Source organism: Stegodyphus dumicola, chromosome 3 (genome assembly GCF_044657685.1).
Source record: "Stegodyphus dumicola isolate Sdum_Otavi_A_Nest chromosome 3, ASM4465768v1".
NCBI classification, from domain to species: Eukaryota; Metazoa; Arthropoda; class Arachnida; order Araneae; family Eresidae; genus Stegodyphus; species Stegodyphus dumicola.
The window spans coordinates 214,832,206-214,853,510 of NC_140770.1; the positions used below are offsets into that span (position 1 = coordinate 214,832,206).

Sequence of the window (21,305 nt, forward strand, 5' to 3'; positions counted from 1 at the left end):
AAAAGCTGCCTGTTATTGAAGAAATGGAGCATTTACTTTTCATATAACATCTACATCACCATCTAGGAAAGTATTATTATAACTTGGATATTACCTGTATATCAGTATTTTTCCAGTACTTGTAAATGAATAACGTTTCATGATATCTGTCAAATTAATAGACTACTGTAGTTTCCACAACACAAACTTTAATATGCAAAAATATTTATAATTACTGTTGCATAGTTCCATATCAAGAACTAAAGAGACATGCTTCCTTCATAGCTGCCCAGATGATGCATACTCCCCTGCAAGAGCAGTGTTGCCATAAAAGTTCCAAGAAATATCTGCTGCAGTCCTAGTGGCAAGAAAAAAACTTCAAATTTGTAACAAATGCATATGTAGGATTTCTGAAATGTACATGAAGCATTTATGGCAGCATATTGTGAGGAAAGTGATGGGCATTTGGGAATTATCAAGAAAATGTATTAGAGGATTTAAAAAAAAATTGGGCCTTGGGTGTGGCCAGGTTAGAAGCAAATTCTTGTGTAAGTGAGATAATATATTAGTTGTTTTATTTTTGAAGTTCTTTCATATCACAGTGTGATAGCTTAGTGGCTAATTCTACTGAACACTTGTTGTTTAATATAAATTCAAATCCTTGTGAATGAATTAGCTGCGTGGATGTTGCGGTTTTCTCCATGTATGATGTAAATTAGAACCAAAGTCTCTATGAAGGCAGCACTTTCCTTAGACAGAAGCATTAATATTTTCCACATATACCATAAAGCAAATTAAACCGAAGTTTCACTGTTAATGCATCAGTTACTCATAAATTAAAAAAAAAATTGGCCTAGAGCCACAAAGCACTGATAAATTGTGCCAGTGTTCTAATTTCCAGCTGGCTCCATGGCTGTTTCTAGCGATGTATGATCCGCTCAGGAACTGATTCAAAGAACTGATTCACTTTACTGAACGAATGATCAGGCAAAAACGGAACAGCAGTGCTTTAACAGTTAGCGGAAAGCTGTTGATGGGAAGGCGCCAAAAATTTCATTCCTTTTAATGTAAACACTAGCATTCTTTGGTTTATTATTTACCAGAAACATCTCTGGCCGAGTGTTTATGCATGTTCTTTTTGTTTGCTTGTGTTCCATCTAGTATTTAAAAAACAAAACATAAGTAAAACAACATATCTCTCCCCCCATCTGGCAGTGCGAGGATCTTTTTCAAGTATGTAGACTGTAGAAACAAGTTCCTCGGATTTCCAGTTGTCAGCACACTGGCACTAGTCTCAGATCTGAGTCCTTCGGAATAATGCTTATTAGCTCTTTTAATCACTCCTGCTCTAGCCACAGATCTGATCCATTCAGAGTCTTCATTATTCGCTCTTTTGATCACTCCTGCTCTAGTCAGAAATCTGGCTCCTACAGTGTCTTGATTATTTGCTCTTTTCGTTTCCTCAGAGCTGTTCCTTTGAGTTTCATTTTGATTCTTTTAATACTGTGCCATAGTCTAGCTATGTATTTTAGGTATTGCCCTTTTTATACAATATTGTAATATTCATGTAAAATAATAAATTATATTTTTATTTCTTTACTTATTTTACTAATGCCTTGTAATCAAGAGCTGTGAATTTCTCTTTAAATCTTCTTATAAACTTATAAACATATAAACTTATAAACATAAATTTTTCCAGCCAATGTATTTTTTTAAGGTTGCAGAACAAAATATGTACCATACCGAATAAAAAAAACCTTGAGCAATATTTGGTCAAATTAGATATACAAAAAAAAAAAAAAAAAAAAAAGGCAGTATTGTCAGCAGACAATTTCCTGTTCTTTGAGATCTGCCTCCAATCTAAAAATTTAATTTTACGCTGTTCTTTGTAGTAGCAGTAAAATATCAAGTATAGTAATAAAATAATGTAATATCTTTAACAAGGGAGTTTAGTTTTCATTGTTTTTTAACTTAGGATTTTTTAATTTAATTATTAATTCTTGTTCTGTGTGGAAGTTTTTTTTTTTTTTTTTTTTTTTTTTTAAGAAATCTTGAAAGTACAGTTGAGTGAGCGATTTGGTTGATTCCAGTGATCCCACTGCTTGTTCAATACTTTCTGCTCCCCCCTCCATCTTTGCATACCACTCTTGATCAATGCCTGTTCCGAACGTATTCATGAAGGTCATTGTTAGTGAGCAGTGAATCGTTAAAAAGAACAGATTCACTTCAGTGAGCGAATGGTTCCAATGTGATGCCTTTAAAGAGCTGGCCTATCTCTAGCTGTTTCTCTTCTCCATCTTCAGTGTATTATGAGATAATTTCCTGAAACGATACTGTATGAATGCACTCTTTTCAAGTCCGAGCTATCAAGCATTTTGCCAAATTTACCTTTTATTTATTTGTCCCTTATCAGTTATAGGATTAATGTGGGAAGTATTTGAAGCTGGTAAAGAATATTGTTTTTAAATTAAATGTTATAGCTATTTAAATTTTTACCCTTTTTTAGGTTTAAGGACAGTTTGAGTTATTTGAAAATAGTTCATGATATCTTAGAGAAAGGTATTCGTTTCAAAGAATATGTATGGCCTGAATTAGACATTCTAATGGATGATACAAAATCTGAACATTTAAAGGTAATTTTTTAGCATTTTTATTTTTTTAAATTAATTTTAATACATTATCCTGTGTATCCGGTAAACATATCTATAACAAGCAATTTTATTTAGGTTGTAGTTGGTGCCTTGATAGAAGAATGTGAAAATCCACCTCCTCCTGTTGCAGTATGTCTTTATGATGCATGTCAGTTCAATCAACCTATCTATTATTCAGATCCTGGCTTCAAAGGATTTTTTTCTGTGTTTTGCTCTGAACACTGTTCTCTTCATTATCATCCACAGTGTTGGAAAGAACTGAAAAATTCCAAAGGACTGTCTGAAAAGGTTACATTAATACATTTCTAAGCATTTTATTGGTAGTTTAGATAAAAAATTTATAAATCCATGTAAAAAAATGCAGTTGAGCCTAAGGGTGTAAAGTAGAACCTATTTGCCATCATATGAAGTAAATAAATTAGTTATACATTTAAAGATATTTCATTAGAATCTATTAATGGAATTAACTCTTACCTTTACTTTGCATTATAAATTATGTGTTATGAAAATGTATTCTGCGTGGGAGAGAGTTTGTGCAATCCTTAAAAGTCCTGAGGTTTGTTGTAAGCAATTTTTGTAGTTGAATGTCAACCAGAATTTGCAAATGGACAATATTTTGCTCATCTAACATTTCCATCTCTTTCCTGTGACTGCCGTTCTGAGGGTGAATTGACATTTTTATTAAATGTAGAATTCAACTCTGCAGCTCGTCACAGATAGGCGTATTTTGAATTGCAGATAGGCGTATTTTGAAAACTAGCAATGAGCTGTCTCAGAACTAAAGTTTTGAGATGCATGATTTGTTCACCCAAATTTCAAAACAGATATAATCAACAAGAATATTGTCTATCTGTGTTGATAAATATTTTCTTAGACACTGAACTTGACCTTACGAGTGAACATTTGTGATAAAAACTTGACATTCAAGAATGTTGAATTTCATGAAGTTTGCACTTCCATCCATTGTTATCAGTGAATCTAAAAATTCTTCAAGGATAGGGACAAAAGACATGAATATCACACCCTAAAAGTGGAAGAGAGTTCCAAAAAAAATCTTTCGGTATTGAAGCAATCTAAATCTGAGGAGAGCCATAAATTTCTGCAGAGAGTTCATCTCTTTCTCTGCTGTAGCACCACAAGAAACAGTGGTGACCATCTAAAACATTCCTTTGGAGAAGAAATGAATAGTCAAATTAAAAAAAAAAAAAAAAAAAAAAAAAAATCTGCTATCATTTGTGAATTTTTCAGTTGTAATGGAAAAAATTCATTCAGTTTGAAATCTTGTGTGAATTTTGCAGTTTTTTGCCAAAAGTGCTAAAATTTATGGCGATTGGTCATCATATTTGTAGTGCAGATGTTCTTGGCATCTGTTGACAGATAATGAGGTTACTGTTTAAATTTTTTCTCTTTATTGCACCCAGAACAACCTTTTTCCCTTTTGCAGTATGAATTGTTTTGTTGTGTGTAGCCAGGTTTAACAACTTATCATTTTCTAGCAATTTCAAAATCATTTTATCTTCAAAAATTTTGATTTAGAAATTGAATTTCATAATTTACAAGTAATCATTTACAAGTTTTCTTAATAATTGTAATAACTTTATACAGTTTCATTAATATAAAATTAATATATGTAATTGTATTTTTAAGAAAAATATTAAAATGTTTTTATTTTCATCTGTCATGTTTTAAAAGTGTCTACCTTGAATACTGTGATTCTGAAATTTAGACAATGTAATAAATGTTATAAAGCAGATTTTTTTTAATCATGTTGTAGCAAAACAAAACAAAAGTTACTGTAATTACGTTAAAATTAATTTTATTTTATCTAATTTCGTATATATTTTGTATATAATTTCGTATATAATATCTAATTTCAAAATATTAAGCTATTTGTTAGTTTTCTCTAAAAAGTCTAAAAGTCTCTAAAAGTAGAAGGATCTGTGTGAATTTAGAGGGAAGGAAAATATGCATCTGTTTTTTACTCAGTGTTATTCAAATTTTGGTTGGTATTGAAATCACGATGATAGTAAGACAGCAAGGAAGGTAATCTTGGAGTCAATCAGCTGAGTATAAAGAACTGTGCCACCCAAGTAACAGCTTCAACAATCCTCATATATAAAATCAGAGATGCACTGCTAAAGTTACTATGCCCCCACTTGTCACAAGAGGCATGCTTTGGAAGGGCAATGATTTCTCTAGCATACATCCTGTTTTTTAAGGTAACAACATCCCTTCAGGCCAAAAAGAATGAGATTTCCCTACCCTTATGCAAAAGAACAAAATCATATCCTCCTAAAAAATATAACCACCTGACATTTTCTGATGATTCTTTTTTGATTTCCACCACAACCTCACTGCCCAATTAAGGTAGTGGTTAGTGACTCTTGACTAACATACCAAAAAGCTTTGGTTTGAATCCTAGAGAAGACTTGGGTGTTTGTTAAACATATAGTGTCTCTACATCAGGGGGCACTCAAAATATAAGACAAGCCGAAAGTATTTTTGAGAGTAGGGTATGGAAGACTCTTGAACTTGCTAATCAAATAAAAACATACTTAAATTAAGTAATTCCTGTATTAACTGAGCTAGACTTAAAATTTCTAGTTCACCAAGAGATTTAACATTTTAATACAAACTGTATATAAGTTTCAACTTGATAAAATTTCTTACTTTTAAGTGTTGATAATACTCAAACATTACTTGAAACACATTCCCTTTCCTAGAAAATCCATGTTGTGAACAGCTTGTAATAGCTGCTTATTATTCTTTAAGACTAATGAAAATATTTTCCTTAATTTTAAAGAAATAAGTTAAATGACCAAGTTTAAAACTTGAATTCTGCTAATTAATTACCTGAGCAATATGGATCTAAATTAATTAAACACAACAAAAATTTAAAGTAAATATTAATTTCTGCATGGCATGATGAGTTTCTCGTGTTGTTTGGAGAATTTTCGGGAAAAGCAACGAGATGAAAAGTATCTGAATTTTGTAGAGAATTTATTATTGGAGCCAAGAGCCCTCTTGTTAATGGATTATGCCAAAGTGGCAGTTTTACTCAGAGCTATTCTCTTGTCAGGCAGATTAAAAGTGACATAAACATAAGTGAGTGTCGACTGTCAATGGTTTGTGGACAGCTCGTAGGATTGTTGCTTTGCTGCAAATCATTAACAAAAGGGCTGTAGGGTCATTTAACCTGGGTGGCATGACTATATCCAGTCGAAAGATTTTTTGTTACTTTGTATATATTGGATCATCCAGAAAGCTCTACACTTTTCCAAATCATAGCATTTTATTTTCCTAATTATTTTTTACTGTTGATGAGGAGAGTGACCTTGATTGGAGTAGATGGGTAAATAGGGTTTTTTCTGATTATGCTCTTTTATTTTTTTAAAAAGGGAAAAAATGCCAGTCAGACTGCTTGTAAAATTCGTGCTGTATATGGATGAAGTGCTGTTTCTAATGATGCAGTTTGAGAACTTTAAGCATGGAAATTTCAGCCTCGATGATATTGTCCTGTCTGAATATCTATTGTTTGTAAATAAGGGAGTATTAAAAGAAGCTACTTCTGAAAAGCCATGTTATGTAGGTCAGAAACTATCAGCGGGGTTAGATATTCCAGACAGTGCAATATATGATTATTTGAAGAAAATTGGATATGTAAGCCAATGTATGTCCCATAATTTAGCAGAGCAGAATATGTTTTCTCGAATTTCGGCATTTAATTTGTTGCTGAAACGAAATAAAGCTTCTTTTTTGAGCTGGCTCATTACACAAGACGAGAAGTGGCAACTGTATGATGTTATAAGAAAAAGATTGTTAGACAAGCTGAATAAACTTCCTTTAGTAACATCAAGTGGCATCAACATCTCAGAAATATATATCCTTTGTGTTTGTGTATGGTAAGACTGCAAAAGATTTGAATATAATGAATTCTCAATGTCAAATCAGACAATAAATTCAGAAAATACTATTCTTAAATGTCTGTTTTAAAAGCAGAAATCAATGCAAAGCACCCCTGATTGAAGTGTTTTCTTCCATTTTGACAATGCTCAACATCACATTTTCAACATTTTTTTGCTCAATGTCACAACAATGCTCAACGTCACATTTCAAACAACGACAATGCACAACATCTCAACAGCGTTCAACACACATGATTGAAGTGTTTTCTTCCATTTTGACAATGCTCAGTGTCGAGTGTCAGGCAAACATTAATTAAATATGTTTGGGATTTGTTTCATCCTCACCCAATTCAGCACGCCTTACTCCTTGAATTTTTCTCTCTTCAGGTAACTTTCATTTCTTCAAAATTCTCTGAAACAGACAGTAGTTCTCTCAACAAACAGAAGTTCACTTCTTAAATGTCAGATCAAAAGGGTGCTTATGCGATTTTTGTGTGTTTCTGTGCAGCCTTATTTGTGTTTATCATAAAAAATTTGATGAATTTGTGGGATGATCCAATATTAAATTATAATTTTGGAATAAGTGAAATTTTTTCTTTTCAGAAATGTTAACAAATTAGCAGGTACTTAGAGGATGCTACAGTTATCAGGAGGAATATTGATTTGTTAATTAAGAAAATCAAAATAGAAAAGCTAAAGAAAAGGGAAGAAATATAAATAAGCTAAAATATATCAAAAATTTTTAGATTAAAAAGGCAAAAATAAAATCAACGTAGAAAAGTAGTTAAAGAGAAGAAAAGAAATATAAATAAGCTAAAATATCTGAAAACTTTCAGTTTAAAAAGACAAAAATATTTATTTCTAATAACTTTCTAAAATCAGCATAATAAATTATAATTACCTGTTACTTTAAACTATAAAATCTCTTTATATTGTGATTTTAATCGTGTTGCTTTTCAGTGAATAATTTTTAGAATAAAGGAGCTTTTTATAATGACCATATAAATTTTCTTTAAGGTAAGTGTGATTATTATAAATTTTAAATGTGTTTCAAAAAATTTTGTTTGTACTTTGTTAATTACAAGACACTTTTTAATAGTTATTTTATTAAACTTGTTTTGTGTTAAAAATTAGATTGTTTAATAATAATGAATAATGCATACTACATACTTTTAATTGTTCATAGAATAGTTTTGCAAGCATGAGGGCATATATATTGGCTTTAACATATTCAGTCCTGTTTACTCAACTTATTTTCATTTATTTATTTATTTTTGGTTGATGATATCCAAATAAAGAAATGTGTACAAATTCTGTGGGAGTGATTATGTTTGGAATTGTAAATAGCATTCCGTAATATATTTGTGCTTCAGAGAAAGTCATCTACATTTTGTTTATTGTATATTTGTTCTTAAACCATTAAAAAATTTATTTATATATGAAATCCTGCTGACTGAAGTAGACTTGTGCAATATTATAACGTGCAAACGTTTTTACTTGTTTTCTTGTCCCTACCAATGATGCATTTAAGTATCAGTAATTTCCTCTTTTTCTGCAGAATGTGAAAACATTCTGTTTTGTTCTAATAGTAATTGTTAATTAAGGAAATTTTATTCTAAACTTGCTTCTATAGGAGTTCTTGGCACAGCCATGTTTTACTCCTGATTGTGAAGGGGTAATATTTAAAGTTACAAGTACTACGAAGGAGGGCATTATTGGCAAAACAGTAAGTGAAAAAGATTCCTTAGTTTTTACTTCTTTCTTTATTTTTTATTCTAACAGCATTAAGCATTTTATCTATAATGAATGATATGTGTTTCCATACTCTTCATTGAATTTAATACAAAGTAGAAACCTGATTTTATCCGAAAGAATGTGCACTGGGCTAATGCAGATAACAGAGATTCATATTAAGAAAATTTGAATACTATAGTCTTATTGTACGAACTGTAGAGTATTTAGTAATATACAAGATCCGTGCAGATACATAGTGATATGAAATATATGTATATGTAATTATCATTAAAGATATAAAGTAAGAAATTTAGAACTGAAATTTCACAAAGACCATGTATATGTTTATTTGAAATTTATTAATTATGAATTTCATTTTCTAGCCTTTGTGAAATTTTAGTTCTAAATTTCTTACTTTATGTCTTTAATGATAATTTTTCTGCAGCTTAATGTACAAAAATGACTAGGCATGTTTTGTAACTTGAAAACTTGTACTTGTAATATAGATGAGGTGCTGTACAGTTTACATAATGTATCACACATTTTTTTAAAAAAATTAGTAACGGCCTCCTGTTTCATTTCACTGTCTCGTGTTTGTGCCGCCATAATGCTTAGACAGTGCAGCATGGTAATATTGTTCAGTTGTGTGTCGTGTTACTGCTCTTCTGTGTTCATCACAGCAAAGCAATGCCTTTTTGATTGCATTCAAACCATCCGTGTGACTGATCAGTGACTGACTTGAACAGTTCCAGTATTATTGTCATCAGAACTATTGTTCAGTTTTTATTGTGCATGACTCAATTTATAATGGCCTCATCAGACAGTTCATCCTGTCATTCACATCTTCATTTGCTACTGCCTCGGTAGCTTGTAGTTGATTTAAAATAGCTACTAATTCTTCACCATCTGTTTCTTGGCTTCTTGTCGTTTTCATTTGGCAAAATAGTTTTCCAGCTTTTGGACTATTTCATGTTGCTCTATCCTTCTCCCACCAATAACTGATATCTTTCAATAACTGTTTTTTTTTTTTTTTTTTTTCCTAGATCTTCTAATAAATGTTTAATGAGCCTGTGTCGATAGTTTCATTTTAGGTTTTCTAAAATGCCTTGGCCCAAAGGCTAAATAGGGGGTGACTTTAGAAAGTAAAAAAAAAAAAAAAAAAATGCTGAGATCTCTCTACTACTGGCTGATGCTCATCAGGATGGCTGGAAGCATTGTCCTAAATTACTTATGACTGCAATATGGAACAAATTATTTTCATCACTTAACAGTTGGCAGAAACTACTCTTGGAACCATGACTTCTTGAATTCACCCAAATGCTTTTTTTGTTCTTAGATTTTCAACGTTCACATTTTTAAATGTCCTTGGATTTTTTGCCTCCCCTATCAGTAAAAGCTTAAGCTTGTTATCCCAAAATTTGTTTGCACATGCCAAAAAAACCATCTTTCCATTACTTCATTTGTAGCCAGGAGTTGATTGTTCTTTTTTTGATGCTGGTATCTTTCTCAGCAATATTTTAAAATTCAGACCTGTTTCGTTAGAGCTGTAAATTTGCTGTGGGGAGAGTTTTTTCCCTGAATGATGTTATCTAATCTGTAATGTGATAATGATGGAATTCTTATCTTAATACTTAAATTATTGTTAAAACTTAAGTTTACAGACTGTTTACTTTTTGAGCATGAATCTTTTAGTGACTTTGCTTATTTAATGCTTTGGCCTCAGATAATACAAAACCTTGGTTAATCAAAACTCGGATAAAAAGTGAGAAAAATCCTGTTACATGTTGTTCACTAGTTGCAGAAGTGGACTTAAAACTCTTTAATAAACTCACCTTTAAATCTGCATTGTTAAAAAAAATGCACCTTTCTTGAACAAATAATAATTTTTCACGTTCTTGAGAATAAAAGTTAAATTTACAGCTTTAAAAATGTAAGTAAAACATATACTAACTTTGAAAATCTTATGGTTCTGCTGACATCAAAGCTGTGAAACAAATGTAGAATTTCACTTAATTGGTTGAGATGATTGCAGCAATGAAATCAGCTACATGAAAACAAATTAGTAAGTGCAGCAATAGCAGACTATATGAAAATTCTAGGAATCATCCCAACTTCTCCAGCTGTGATCATTTGCTCACCTTTATTATATTTAAAATGAGGGAGTAAACCCATTTGGATTGGTCTATTTTTTGCAGCATTCATGGTGGGTACCTATATATCATTCAACTTGAGTGTCTGGAATATTCTAGCTGCAATCAATTCTGCATAGTTTCTACAGAAATTCCTTGAAAACAATAAGCAAAGTAAAATATTTTTTTTTTTTTTTTTTTTAAATGGGGCCTGGGGACAAGGGAAATGGTATGCAAAATGAAACTACCTGATTCATACGATAATTGGCAAAATAATTGCAACATAATTTTCATGCGGTAAGTGTATTATTTTGCTGGCTTTTATCAGTAGATATCACAAATCTGTAAATTCTGGCTGTTAAACTTTCCACCTGCAGGTTATTCAGTTCCATTAGTTTGGATTGTGCAAAGAAAATGGAGGACATGCTTCTTTTCAGTTGTAATTGAATTGGAAGTTTTTTTAGGTTTGTGAATTTTTAGAATAGAGGCTAAAATTTCCATTGCATTAAAGTATCCAAAATTTCTATAAATAATGCACAATGGAAAAGACTTTTCAGTTTTCCACATGGTAGAAAAGGTGGCTATAAGCAGCATGTATTTTCTCAAAGGTGAAGAAATTAGTACAGTAAAGTTTTTAAACTATTGAATTTCTTCATAAAAGACTGTGGCATGAATACTATAAAAGCCAATGCTGTTTTGTTAGTTTTTAATTAAATGCAGCCTTCTAATTTCAATTTCATGCTATTCAGAACAGCTTTTTAAGTAATGTTTCTTGACTTTACCATAGCAAAAAAAATTTACTTGTCGTAATGAAAGAAGCTTTGAAAATATTTGCCAGTAGTACTAATGAAGATAATGGTAACAATGAAAACAAGCTGTACCTTTTGTTTGTACAGCAAAGAAAAAGGTGTAATAATTACTTCGCTGATTTCTATTTTAGAGTGTGTGAATAATATCAGAGAAGCTATTTGTAATTGTGCAAATAAATTTTAAGTAAAGTCTTAGAATGGAAAAATTGCAGGCCATTTTCTTAACAAAGTGTTAGTAATTTTTTGGGAAATTTGTAGCAGCATTTATTAAAATGTGTCTACCAACATATATATGCACACATTTTACAGAGAGAAAAGTTCAAACAGGAAGCAAAAGGAAGATATTTGTTGAGGAAGCTTAAAAAAATTTTGGAACTGAATGCAGTGTATCAAAAAATTCTGAAATATTCCAATGCAACATAACATGGCTTTTTCTTTTAGAGTCTATAACCAGAATTTTGAAACAAGGGGGTGTGGTTACTCAGTCAAATAGAAGGAGAATGAAAGGGAAAGATTTCAAAATATTTAAAAAGTTTCAATCTCGTACCAGCAAATTGTGCTTGTTATTTTAAAGAAATATTTGCCTTTGCTTATATTAGTAAACATTAATTTGCAACAATACGATCCTTAAGTACATAGATTGAGAATGAATTTGTTTGTTATATTTGTGAAACCATAAATTTAATTTCTAAAGATGTGATTTTTGTTACAAGTTAGTGGGAGTGAATCCAGGAGCAGATTGGTGAGTTGCGATGCTCAGTGAGTGTATGAAAAACCTTAACAAGTCCTGTGGTACAATGTTAAAATCTGAATACCTCCCCCCTTTTATTGTTATTTTAAATAGAGATCTGAAGTATGAATTACAGTTACATTTCAGATTTATTTTGTAAGGAATATTATTTCTATTATTCTTTTGAGGTAAAATGATCAAAAATACTGATTGCTGACAGTTTCATTGTAGATTTAGATCTCAACAAAATAGATTTAATTATTTTTTATTTGTGATGTAAGATATGCCAGTTTGCTTTAAATTTACCTCCATTAGTGGTTGAACAGTGTCAGAATTAGTAAATGATGTTTTATACTTAAATTTTGCAATTAGAGAGTTTTTTCTTTTCTTTTTCTTTTTCTTTTTCTTTTTTTTTTTTTTTTAATAATATTTTTTTTTTTTTTTTTTTTTTTTTTTTTTTTTTTTTTAAAGTTTCAGTTGCCAGAGTCAAAGAAAGAAACAAAACAAAAAAAGTCTAAGTAAGTTTATTTTGATGCTGCTTTTCTAGTATTATGTTGGGGTTCAATTTTTTGTTTATTAATCTTAAATTTAAAGCACTTTCCATCACCCCCTCCCTCCGGGAAAAAAGATTTTAATAAATCATATTTTTATATCTGAAATTAGGTACTGAGAAAACAGAAATTTATGTTTTCTTGCTGGAAATAATGTGATAAAAAGGCTCCAAACTTTAATCTAGAATGGCTACAACTTTATTCTGTTGCTGACTTTAATGTTATAGGCCGAGCAGTTAAGTCGCTGAACATTGGTAGTTTGGTCCATAATTTGAATTCCAGCAAACAGGTTGGCTGTATGGGCATTTTCTTGGTTTTTGCTATGTGTAATGTATATATGAGCCAGTTCCTTTCAAAAGTGTCCTTTGCCTTAGCAGATAGCCCTCAAGTGTTTTGCCATAATCAAATAAACCAAGCCAAACAAACTTACATTATTATAGATCTGGAATATTAACCTTTATGATTATTAGGTTGCAACACTAGTGAACAAAAGGTACCTTGTCCTTCAGTACACAAATCTTCAAGAAAACGAATGTCATATTTTCCTATTTTGATTGAAATATCATAGATGGCGGTTTGTGATATTGTTCTATAAATCTTTCAGCTTGTAATATAAAATAGTAAACATCTGTTTTTGCATGAGACTTGTGGTACACTAATTGTCCTTTCTTACCATTTTTCACTCACCATTTGGTATGAACCTGGTAATATTCATGAGCAGTTTACAAAAGGGAAACCCGTGTAATCCCAAACGGCACTCCTGAATGTTATCCATTATTCGAATAACTAATAATGAGAGTTTGTGGACTTCAGTTACATTGTATTTATTGAAGTGATTGAATGAAAAATTGCACAGGTATGTCATGAATATTTTTTTCTTTATGAAGTCCAAAGTTCCTATTTGGTATAAATTTATGGTGGAATAATATTTTATCCCCCCATATTTTTATACATTGTTAAATTGAATGGCTTGTTTTAAGTATTAGTATATTATTTAATGATTTGTATTTTGAATTTTTGAAGGTAAATTATTAAATTTGTAACTGCTTAGTTTAAATAATAGTCAGGTTTTAAACTGAAATCTGAATGCCTACACCTTGATTTATGTAAAACTGGTGAGTTAAAGGTATGAAGAAGGATGCTAATTTTTTGTTGTTGATGAACATTCGGGACAAATTCAGGTTATATAGTAAAGAGTACTTTGAATAATTTTATAATTGAATGACACAAAATAAAGCAGTATTAAATTATTAAGAATAATGTCTTTTGTCACATATTACTTCCTTTCATGTTATCCTGCTTAGCTTTTTCAGCATATTAATAGCAATGTGAATAGTGTGTACAAGTAGCAAAATACATTGTACAGTCAAAAGTCTTTAATTCGTCGAGACTTCGGCGATTCCGGATTATAGATCATCAATTTAAATTTGGTAAGAAATTTAAAATTTGGTCAGAAATTATAAAATTAAAAGTATGAAACCGTAATTTATGAAATAAAAAGCAATTATGATCTAAAGGGTATTAAAAAGTAACAAAAAAAAGAGCTTAATATTTATTTGTTTACTTTATTAAACATTTCTTTCAACGTGCGCATGCGTAAAGCATACATTACCCATAGTCGAAATTAGAAAATTGTATCCAGAAAACTGTTTGATGTGTATTCGTGATATTTATAATGACGAGGAATTTGATTTAAATCATATCAGAGTACATCGAGATGAAATACTACATTTAGTAAGGAATTATAAGCCGAATAAAATAAAAACATCTGCCATGAGGATAGTGCTGACAGATCAACTTCCAGTTCATTGTGCATCGCGACGTTCCCCTCCCCCGCAGAGCAGCATGAAATTGATAAACAGATTTCGGAATAGTTAGAGAAACAAATGATATGCCTTTATCCACTTTTTGCATCAATTCCACTTTTTGTTTGATGGACATCGAAACATGCTTTCGCTTTGTAGATCCTTTGGCAACTCCAGAATCGGAAATTCTTTTTAACGTAATCAAAAGTTCAAGCTTACTTTTATAAAATTGCTGTAACAGTCTGCAAAAAATAATAAGCCGGATCCAATTCGAAGATTAAGGAACTACGCAATCTGCAACATTAACTGAATTAGATAATTTTAGCTTAGCTTATACCGTCCGTTATACATTAAACGTGCATGCATAAATGTATTATGCGCATGTGTAAAGGCATTATGCGTTTACGCATGCGCAGAAAGTTTGTAGCTTTGAGGTCCGGATTATGGACGTCCAGATTAAAGACTTTTGACTGTATAAGTAAAAATAATAGTATTGAAAGCAATAACTCTGAATGATTTCTTTGAAATGTGGAATAACAGTAATATTAACATCTATTTTATCTGCTTTTCAACTATAGAAGCACAAAAATTTGTATCTTGAAGTGTGACAATGATCATTTTGAATCACCATATAAAACACTAGATTGTTTAAAAATGTGAAAATTCTTTAATGATTCTTAAATAACCTATAAGGCAGCAGAAGAAAAGAAGTAGACAGCGATGAAATCACTGAAATTATTTTCACAGTTTTATAGTAGCTAAAAATTTATTGGTATCTAGATGCATAAGTATGTTTAAATTAAAACGTAAAGAAGGAAGCTAAATTGAGCAATAATAAATATTTCAGAATTTAATTGTTTTAAAATGTTTCGTTAAACTTTCTTAAATCTTGATATAAAAGTACTAGGAAAACATGCGATATTATATCGAAAAGAGGTGAGCTTCTTTTGAATGAAAGAAGGAGAGTTAGTTGCTATGATTAAGTAATAATGTACAAGGAAAACATGCAATATTATATATAAAAGAGGGGGAAGAGCTGCTATGATTAAGCATTAAAGTACAAGGAAAACATGCAAATTGTATCGAAAAGAGGTGAGTATGAAAGAAAGACTAAGAGGAGTTACTATGATTAACAGATGACTCTTACAGAAGTGTATTTTTAATGACAAAGGTGTAAATTACTTTGCAGTAACACAAATTCAATTTATATCTGTTTTTAAAAATTCCGAAATGATGTTTTAATTAAATGGTTGCATGAGGTCAAGTCAGTTTAAAATATTAAAGTACCTTTTTTTATTTTAGGGTATTATTTTAATTTATCATAAAAGACTTCAAAATTTGAAACAAAAATTATAGTTATTACCTAATAAGGACTTTTTAATATGGGATAGGCTATTAATCTTCTTATGTATTTTTTATTACAGTGTCTAGTAACATGACATAGTTATTTTCTACATATGGGTAGTCTACATATGGGTTTGTCACACAAACTACATATGTTTGATGTTTCATTTATGCATCCTCTCCCCCCCACACACACACCTGTACTATACAGCATTGGTGTTTTCAAGTATTTTTTATGCTTTTTACTTTCTGAATTTCTGTCTCAGAAACTAATTCAATTAGTTTATTTCTCCCTCCTTACCTCTTTAGAGTTTCTTTGCAAGTTTGGTAATAACTTTTACTCTGAAAATTCTGCATTGAGTAAGTTTCTTTTGCAAGAGTGCCCATTTGTTGGACAAAATTGTCCATTCCAACAAAATTACTGCAAACTACTATAACTATAACTAAAACCATATGTAGAAGTTCTTTCATTGAATATATTTCATTGTTTACTCTAAAACATCTAAGACATTTTGCAGTATTTTAAATTATATTTTTTTTTTCCGAAGTCATTTCACTTTCATGTGACTTTTTCACATAAATGTATCCAACAAACAGTTCTAGAAGGTGCATTGCTGGCCAAAAAACACTATCCCTGTGGGATGATCAGCATGTGAGATGCATGTTTATATGCTAATCTGTAATTTTGTGTAACAAATGTTTAAATACAAGATGTTGTGGCCATAAATTAGATTGAACACAAAGTAAACCCCAAAATTATCAAACTATAAACAATGAATAAATAAAATGATACACAATACTAGAATAATGCAAAAAAAAAAAAAAAAAAAAAAATACTATAAAAGAGAATTCAAATACTTACAATATTTTATAATCCCATGGTGACAGCATGCCTCTTATGAGCCAAGCTGCAATTTGAGGATTAGTTATTTAGCTAAATTTTAAGATAATTTAATTTTATAGTATTTTGTCTAAGGTGCTTTCTTACATAAACAAAATTTCTGTATGTTATTTATGTTGACAGATTAGAGAGAAAATTGGAAGAGAGGGATAATCGAAAGCGAAAACGTCGAGATAGCAAGTGTGATTCTATTTCTGATGTGACAAGTGAAGTAGCTAGTGACAATGCCTCTCCTGTACCTCCAATGAAAAAAGAAGGAAGTAAATGTACTAATGAAATCAAGCAGAATGAGACTACAGTTGCTTCAAATCCCGAGCCTAAGCTCTTTTCAGAAGCTGAAACTCCATCTACTTCAAAACTCTCAGGTTTTATTATCTTTCATTTATAGACTTAGTTTTTACATTTTAATGATTGCATTGATTTATTTTTTGTTACACTGTTTCTCCATGATAAGGTGTGTAGAATAAAATTTATTTAATTTGTTGTTTAGAGGGGAATATAGGCACAATAATGAAGTACTAAAAATTAATAAATATATAATCTTTTTTCCCTATGAATATTTTAACAATTACGTACAAATACATTTGCAAGTAATTTACCCAGTGTTCGATTTATATATTTCCATTTACAATTCTTTAACTGTACTGTAACGGACAGAAAACATAAATAACTCATTATTATTCATATTTTTATATATTTTCCTGAGTACTACAATAGTATATTAAGGTCAAAATAAACATACATCTTTTCCTAATATATTAAATTCACACACACAAAAAAAAAAATTTTTATATCACTTAGTTTTACATTATCATACTGCATGCAAGGAGGAGGTGAAGAGTATTTACATTGAGCAGGCTACAGGAATCTGGAATCTTTAAAGAAAACTTATGCAGTCAGACTGCAAGTGAGTTCATGAAACTTTCCTTTAACTTAGTCGGTTAAGTACTTGGCATAGTTTGATATCATTTGTAAAGTGGAGCTGTTTATTTCATTATGCTAAATATCAGTTCTGAACAAACTTTTTGTAGTTCAGGAACACATGCCGAGAACCTCATACTTTTAATCGCATTTTCTTCTCAGTTTCTACATCTTTTAATCATTTAATACAGCTGATCATCTTCTACAGGACTGAAACTTGTTTCTTAAGTTTTCTTCTGTCTCATACATATGCAAGAGTTACACTCATATTACTCTGCTTTCTCTCCTCCATTGTCACACTGTTCTATTAGTTATCACGTATAAAATGTTCTGTCTGCATCTCAGGAATAACCTGTGCACCTTTCTGCTAGTTATCATCAGTAATTAGTTCTTTCTCAAAAAAAAAATTAACAAAAAAAAAAAAAAAATCCACCTGTCTGTAGTTATCCCTTCATTTTCTTCTTTTTCTCTTAGCTTTTCAGACTCAAAGCAAGCTCAAAATGGAACAAAAGCCTCTTAACTTTCCTATACAGCTTCAGACCTAATTATTAATCCATTCCTATCTACTACAACCTTTTTCAAAACAATTATAAAAGCATAGCTATTAAAATTAGGTGCTGCATATATTTTCTACATTGCCCCAAGAAAGATAAATAGGGTACTTTCCTCTTCTCATTTGCTATGAGAAATTCTCCGAGAAGCATCGTGCCTTGACAAAACGTCTCTTACGAAAACATTGTTTGTCTACTCTTCTGTTTGCATCATAGTTCAGGGAGCAAGTAAACAATTAATGGTGCAAATGCTCCAAGCCAAGTTTTTTTTACAAAGCTGTCACATCTGTTTAGTTCCTACAATGAAACGTTTTTAAACAATTTCACGTGTAACAAGTCATTTTCAAAATTCACATTCATTATGGGCTGCCCTTGGCTCACTTCTCATTAAGGGAAGATAAATACTCTCTTTTTCTCTGCAACAGACACAAAAAGTGAAAAGGATCCTTTATTAACATCTAATTACTATACTTTTACTAGCACCTGTCTCTCAATCTCTATTTCCTATCAGTTTCACGACAAATAGAAAAAATGTTGAAGCCAGATAAGAAATTCAGGTGTCTTCTATATTTTTGTTTATTTAAGGAGGTTCTCCTTAAAAAAATTTTTTTGTAAAATAATTTTCTTTTCATTTGTAATATGAATGAATATAAACCAGTTTCAGAAGTCCTGCCTGCTGTTGTCTTGATAGTCCTAGCATGCTTTTCCATGGTCAGTAAACCGATCATAAAATAAATTAGGCATGTGCAGATGGGAAATTTTTAGCTACTTAGCCTATTACATACTGATCATTTCAATGTACTAATAGTATTTGGGTTATGAAAGCAGTGAAATTTAAAATGTTTCTATCAATCCTCTTTTTGTTTTTAAACTTCTGACAGTATTGTATATTTCTAGATATTTGCATATGAAATGTGAGGTAAGTTAAATGTTTTGAAGTTCTCTGGTAGTTATTTTTTATGGTAGAGTGCAAATCTAATCAAGATAACTGTATTTTCCTTGGCTTTTAGCAAAATCCCTGGCTGAAAAGAAAAAAAAAAAATTAGATAGATTTAATTTATATGATTTTCATTTTAATTTGTGTTTTAATCATGTTTGCTAGAACACTTCCCCCTCCCCCCAAGCAAGAAAAAATAAGAGGAATTAAAAAAAAAAAAAAAAAAAAAAAAACTAGGTAACTGATACAGTCAAAAGTCGTTAATTTGGACACCCATAATCCGGAATGATCCATAATCCAGACCTCAAAGCTAAAATCTTTCTGCACATGCGTCACGTTGACGCATGCACATATGCGTTTTACGCGTGTGCGCAAGACATTTACTGCATGAGTGCAGAATACGTTTTCGCATGCGCGTTTAATGTATAACGAATGGTATAAGCTAAAATTATTTAATTATCTATTTCAGTTAATGTCATCGCGGCGCGCAACGAACTGGAAGTTGATCTGTCAGCACTATCATTATATTCAGGGCAGATGATTTTATTTTATTCGGCTTATAATTCCTTACTAAATGTAGTGTTTAATCTCGATGTACTCCGTCTTTGATATGATTTAAATCAAATTCCTCATCATTATAAATATCACGAATATAAATCAAATAGTTTTCTGGTTGCAATTTTCTAATTTTGGCTATGTGTAAGGTATGCTTTACGCATGCGCGCGTTGAAAGAAATGTTTAATAAAGTAAACAAATAAATATTAAGCTTCTTTTTTTTGTAAATTTTGATACCCTTTAGATCATAATTGCTCATTATTTTATAAATTACGGTTTCATATTTTTAATTTTATAATTTCTGCATGCCATCTTACCAGATTTAAACTGATGATCTATAATCCCGAATCGCCAAAGTCCCGACGAGTCCGGATTAAAGACTTTTGACAGTATTGTGTTTTATTTAACCCCTTAACTGCCGCGGGCGTATATATATATACGCCTTCTTCAGTCGATGTGTTAACTTCCACAGGCGTATATATATGCCCTTCCAAACTACTATCATTTGCTTTGCACTGCTACCCGTGAAATTATTCGCAAAGCTTTGGAATGTAACACCACAATGACCTTGACAGAGTATGTGAAGGAGGATACTATTCCAGAGAAGTGTGGGGAGAAATTGGAGAGAGGGGGTATGTCTAAAGCGATGAAAGTAATGACTGCACTGTGCGGTATTGGCTGTTGTTGTTTGAGTATTTTTTTTTTTTTTTTTTTTTTTTCTGTGTCCTCCATTTTCATTTACTTTTTGTTGTAGGTTCCAGGAATAAAGAAAGATATAATGGATGTTTCAAACCCATTTATCTTTATTGAATTATTTTTTGATGAACTGCTCGTGCTTCATATTGTTACTGAAACTAACCATTTTGTAGACGAGTATATGAACCAACACCTTGCAAACAAAAAATCAAGAACAAAATCATGGCATTCAACCAGTTCAGAAGAAATATATGTTTCTTTAGGCATACTGATTTCACAAGTGAAACCTGATATTACACTTTACTGGTCTAAAAATGAATTGATCGAAACTCCATTTTAGGGATCATTTTTTATTATAAAAGCATCATTTTTATTATACTTTTACTCAAAGCAATAAATTTTCTGCATTCATTTTTTTCTTTTATTTTTTATTTTGTGAAAGTAAACAGTTTTTACAAAGTAAAACGTGCACTTATTTTCCCCCTAATACATCGCAAAACTATGCGTGCCTGTGTGAAAACCGTTGCACTGGGAAATGAAACTTGTACGTTTTCCACAGCAGTTAAGGGGTTAATACTATTGAGAATGGATAGATGACTAATCTTCTTTCTCCTTAACCCTTTTCACTAAACAACAATATTTATTTACTTACGCAGTTTTATTGCAAGTCATGACGCATATAATCTTCAAGGGAAAAAAATATTAGTACAGTTGCTTGGATACAGATACATTTTTAATACAGTTTGTTACAATTAATATCACAAAAACTGTTAAATGATGCTACCTACTTTTATTAAATGTAGTCAGTAATAAGTCTAGATATTTAGCTTAACCAGGAATTCCTTTTTAAGGTTGAAGCATGTCATATGTTCCAGTTAACCAATATTTCCACTGATTTTTTATATATATACATTTATTTATATCAGTTGAAATGAAGCGGAACTTTGAAAGTGGAAAATGAAGCAAGTAAAAACTGAAAGCAGTTTTTATATCTATATTAAGAGAAGGCTGTCAAGGCCAAAGGTATTAATATGAAAACTAGTGCCCCTGAAATGATTCATTCACAAAAAATGACACCTGAAGATTCTAAGTGAAATCTTTGTTGA

General features: G+C 30.9%; 1 protein-coding gene across 5 annotated transcripts in view; it reads left to right on the forward strand.

Moving 5' to 3' along the window:
• Positions 1–21,305, forward strand: part of LOC118203893 (uncharacterized) — a 233,753-nt gene that overhangs the window by 115,200 nt on the left and 97,248 nt on the right. For all 5 annotated transcript variants that reach the window (XM_085813843.1, XM_085813842.1, XM_085813846.1 and 2 more), the window contains 5 exons: positions 2,486–2,612; positions 2,706–2,918; positions 8,169–8,261; positions 12,409–12,455; positions 16,662–16,903. In XM_085813843.1, the coding sequence (XP_085669969.1) occupies positions 2,486–2,612; positions 2,706–2,918; positions 8,169–8,261; positions 12,409–12,455; positions 16,662–16,903 (722 nt within the window). The remainder of the gene's footprint in view (positions 1–2,485; positions 2,613–2,705; positions 2,919–8,168; positions 8,262–12,408; positions 12,456–16,661; positions 16,904–21,305) is intronic.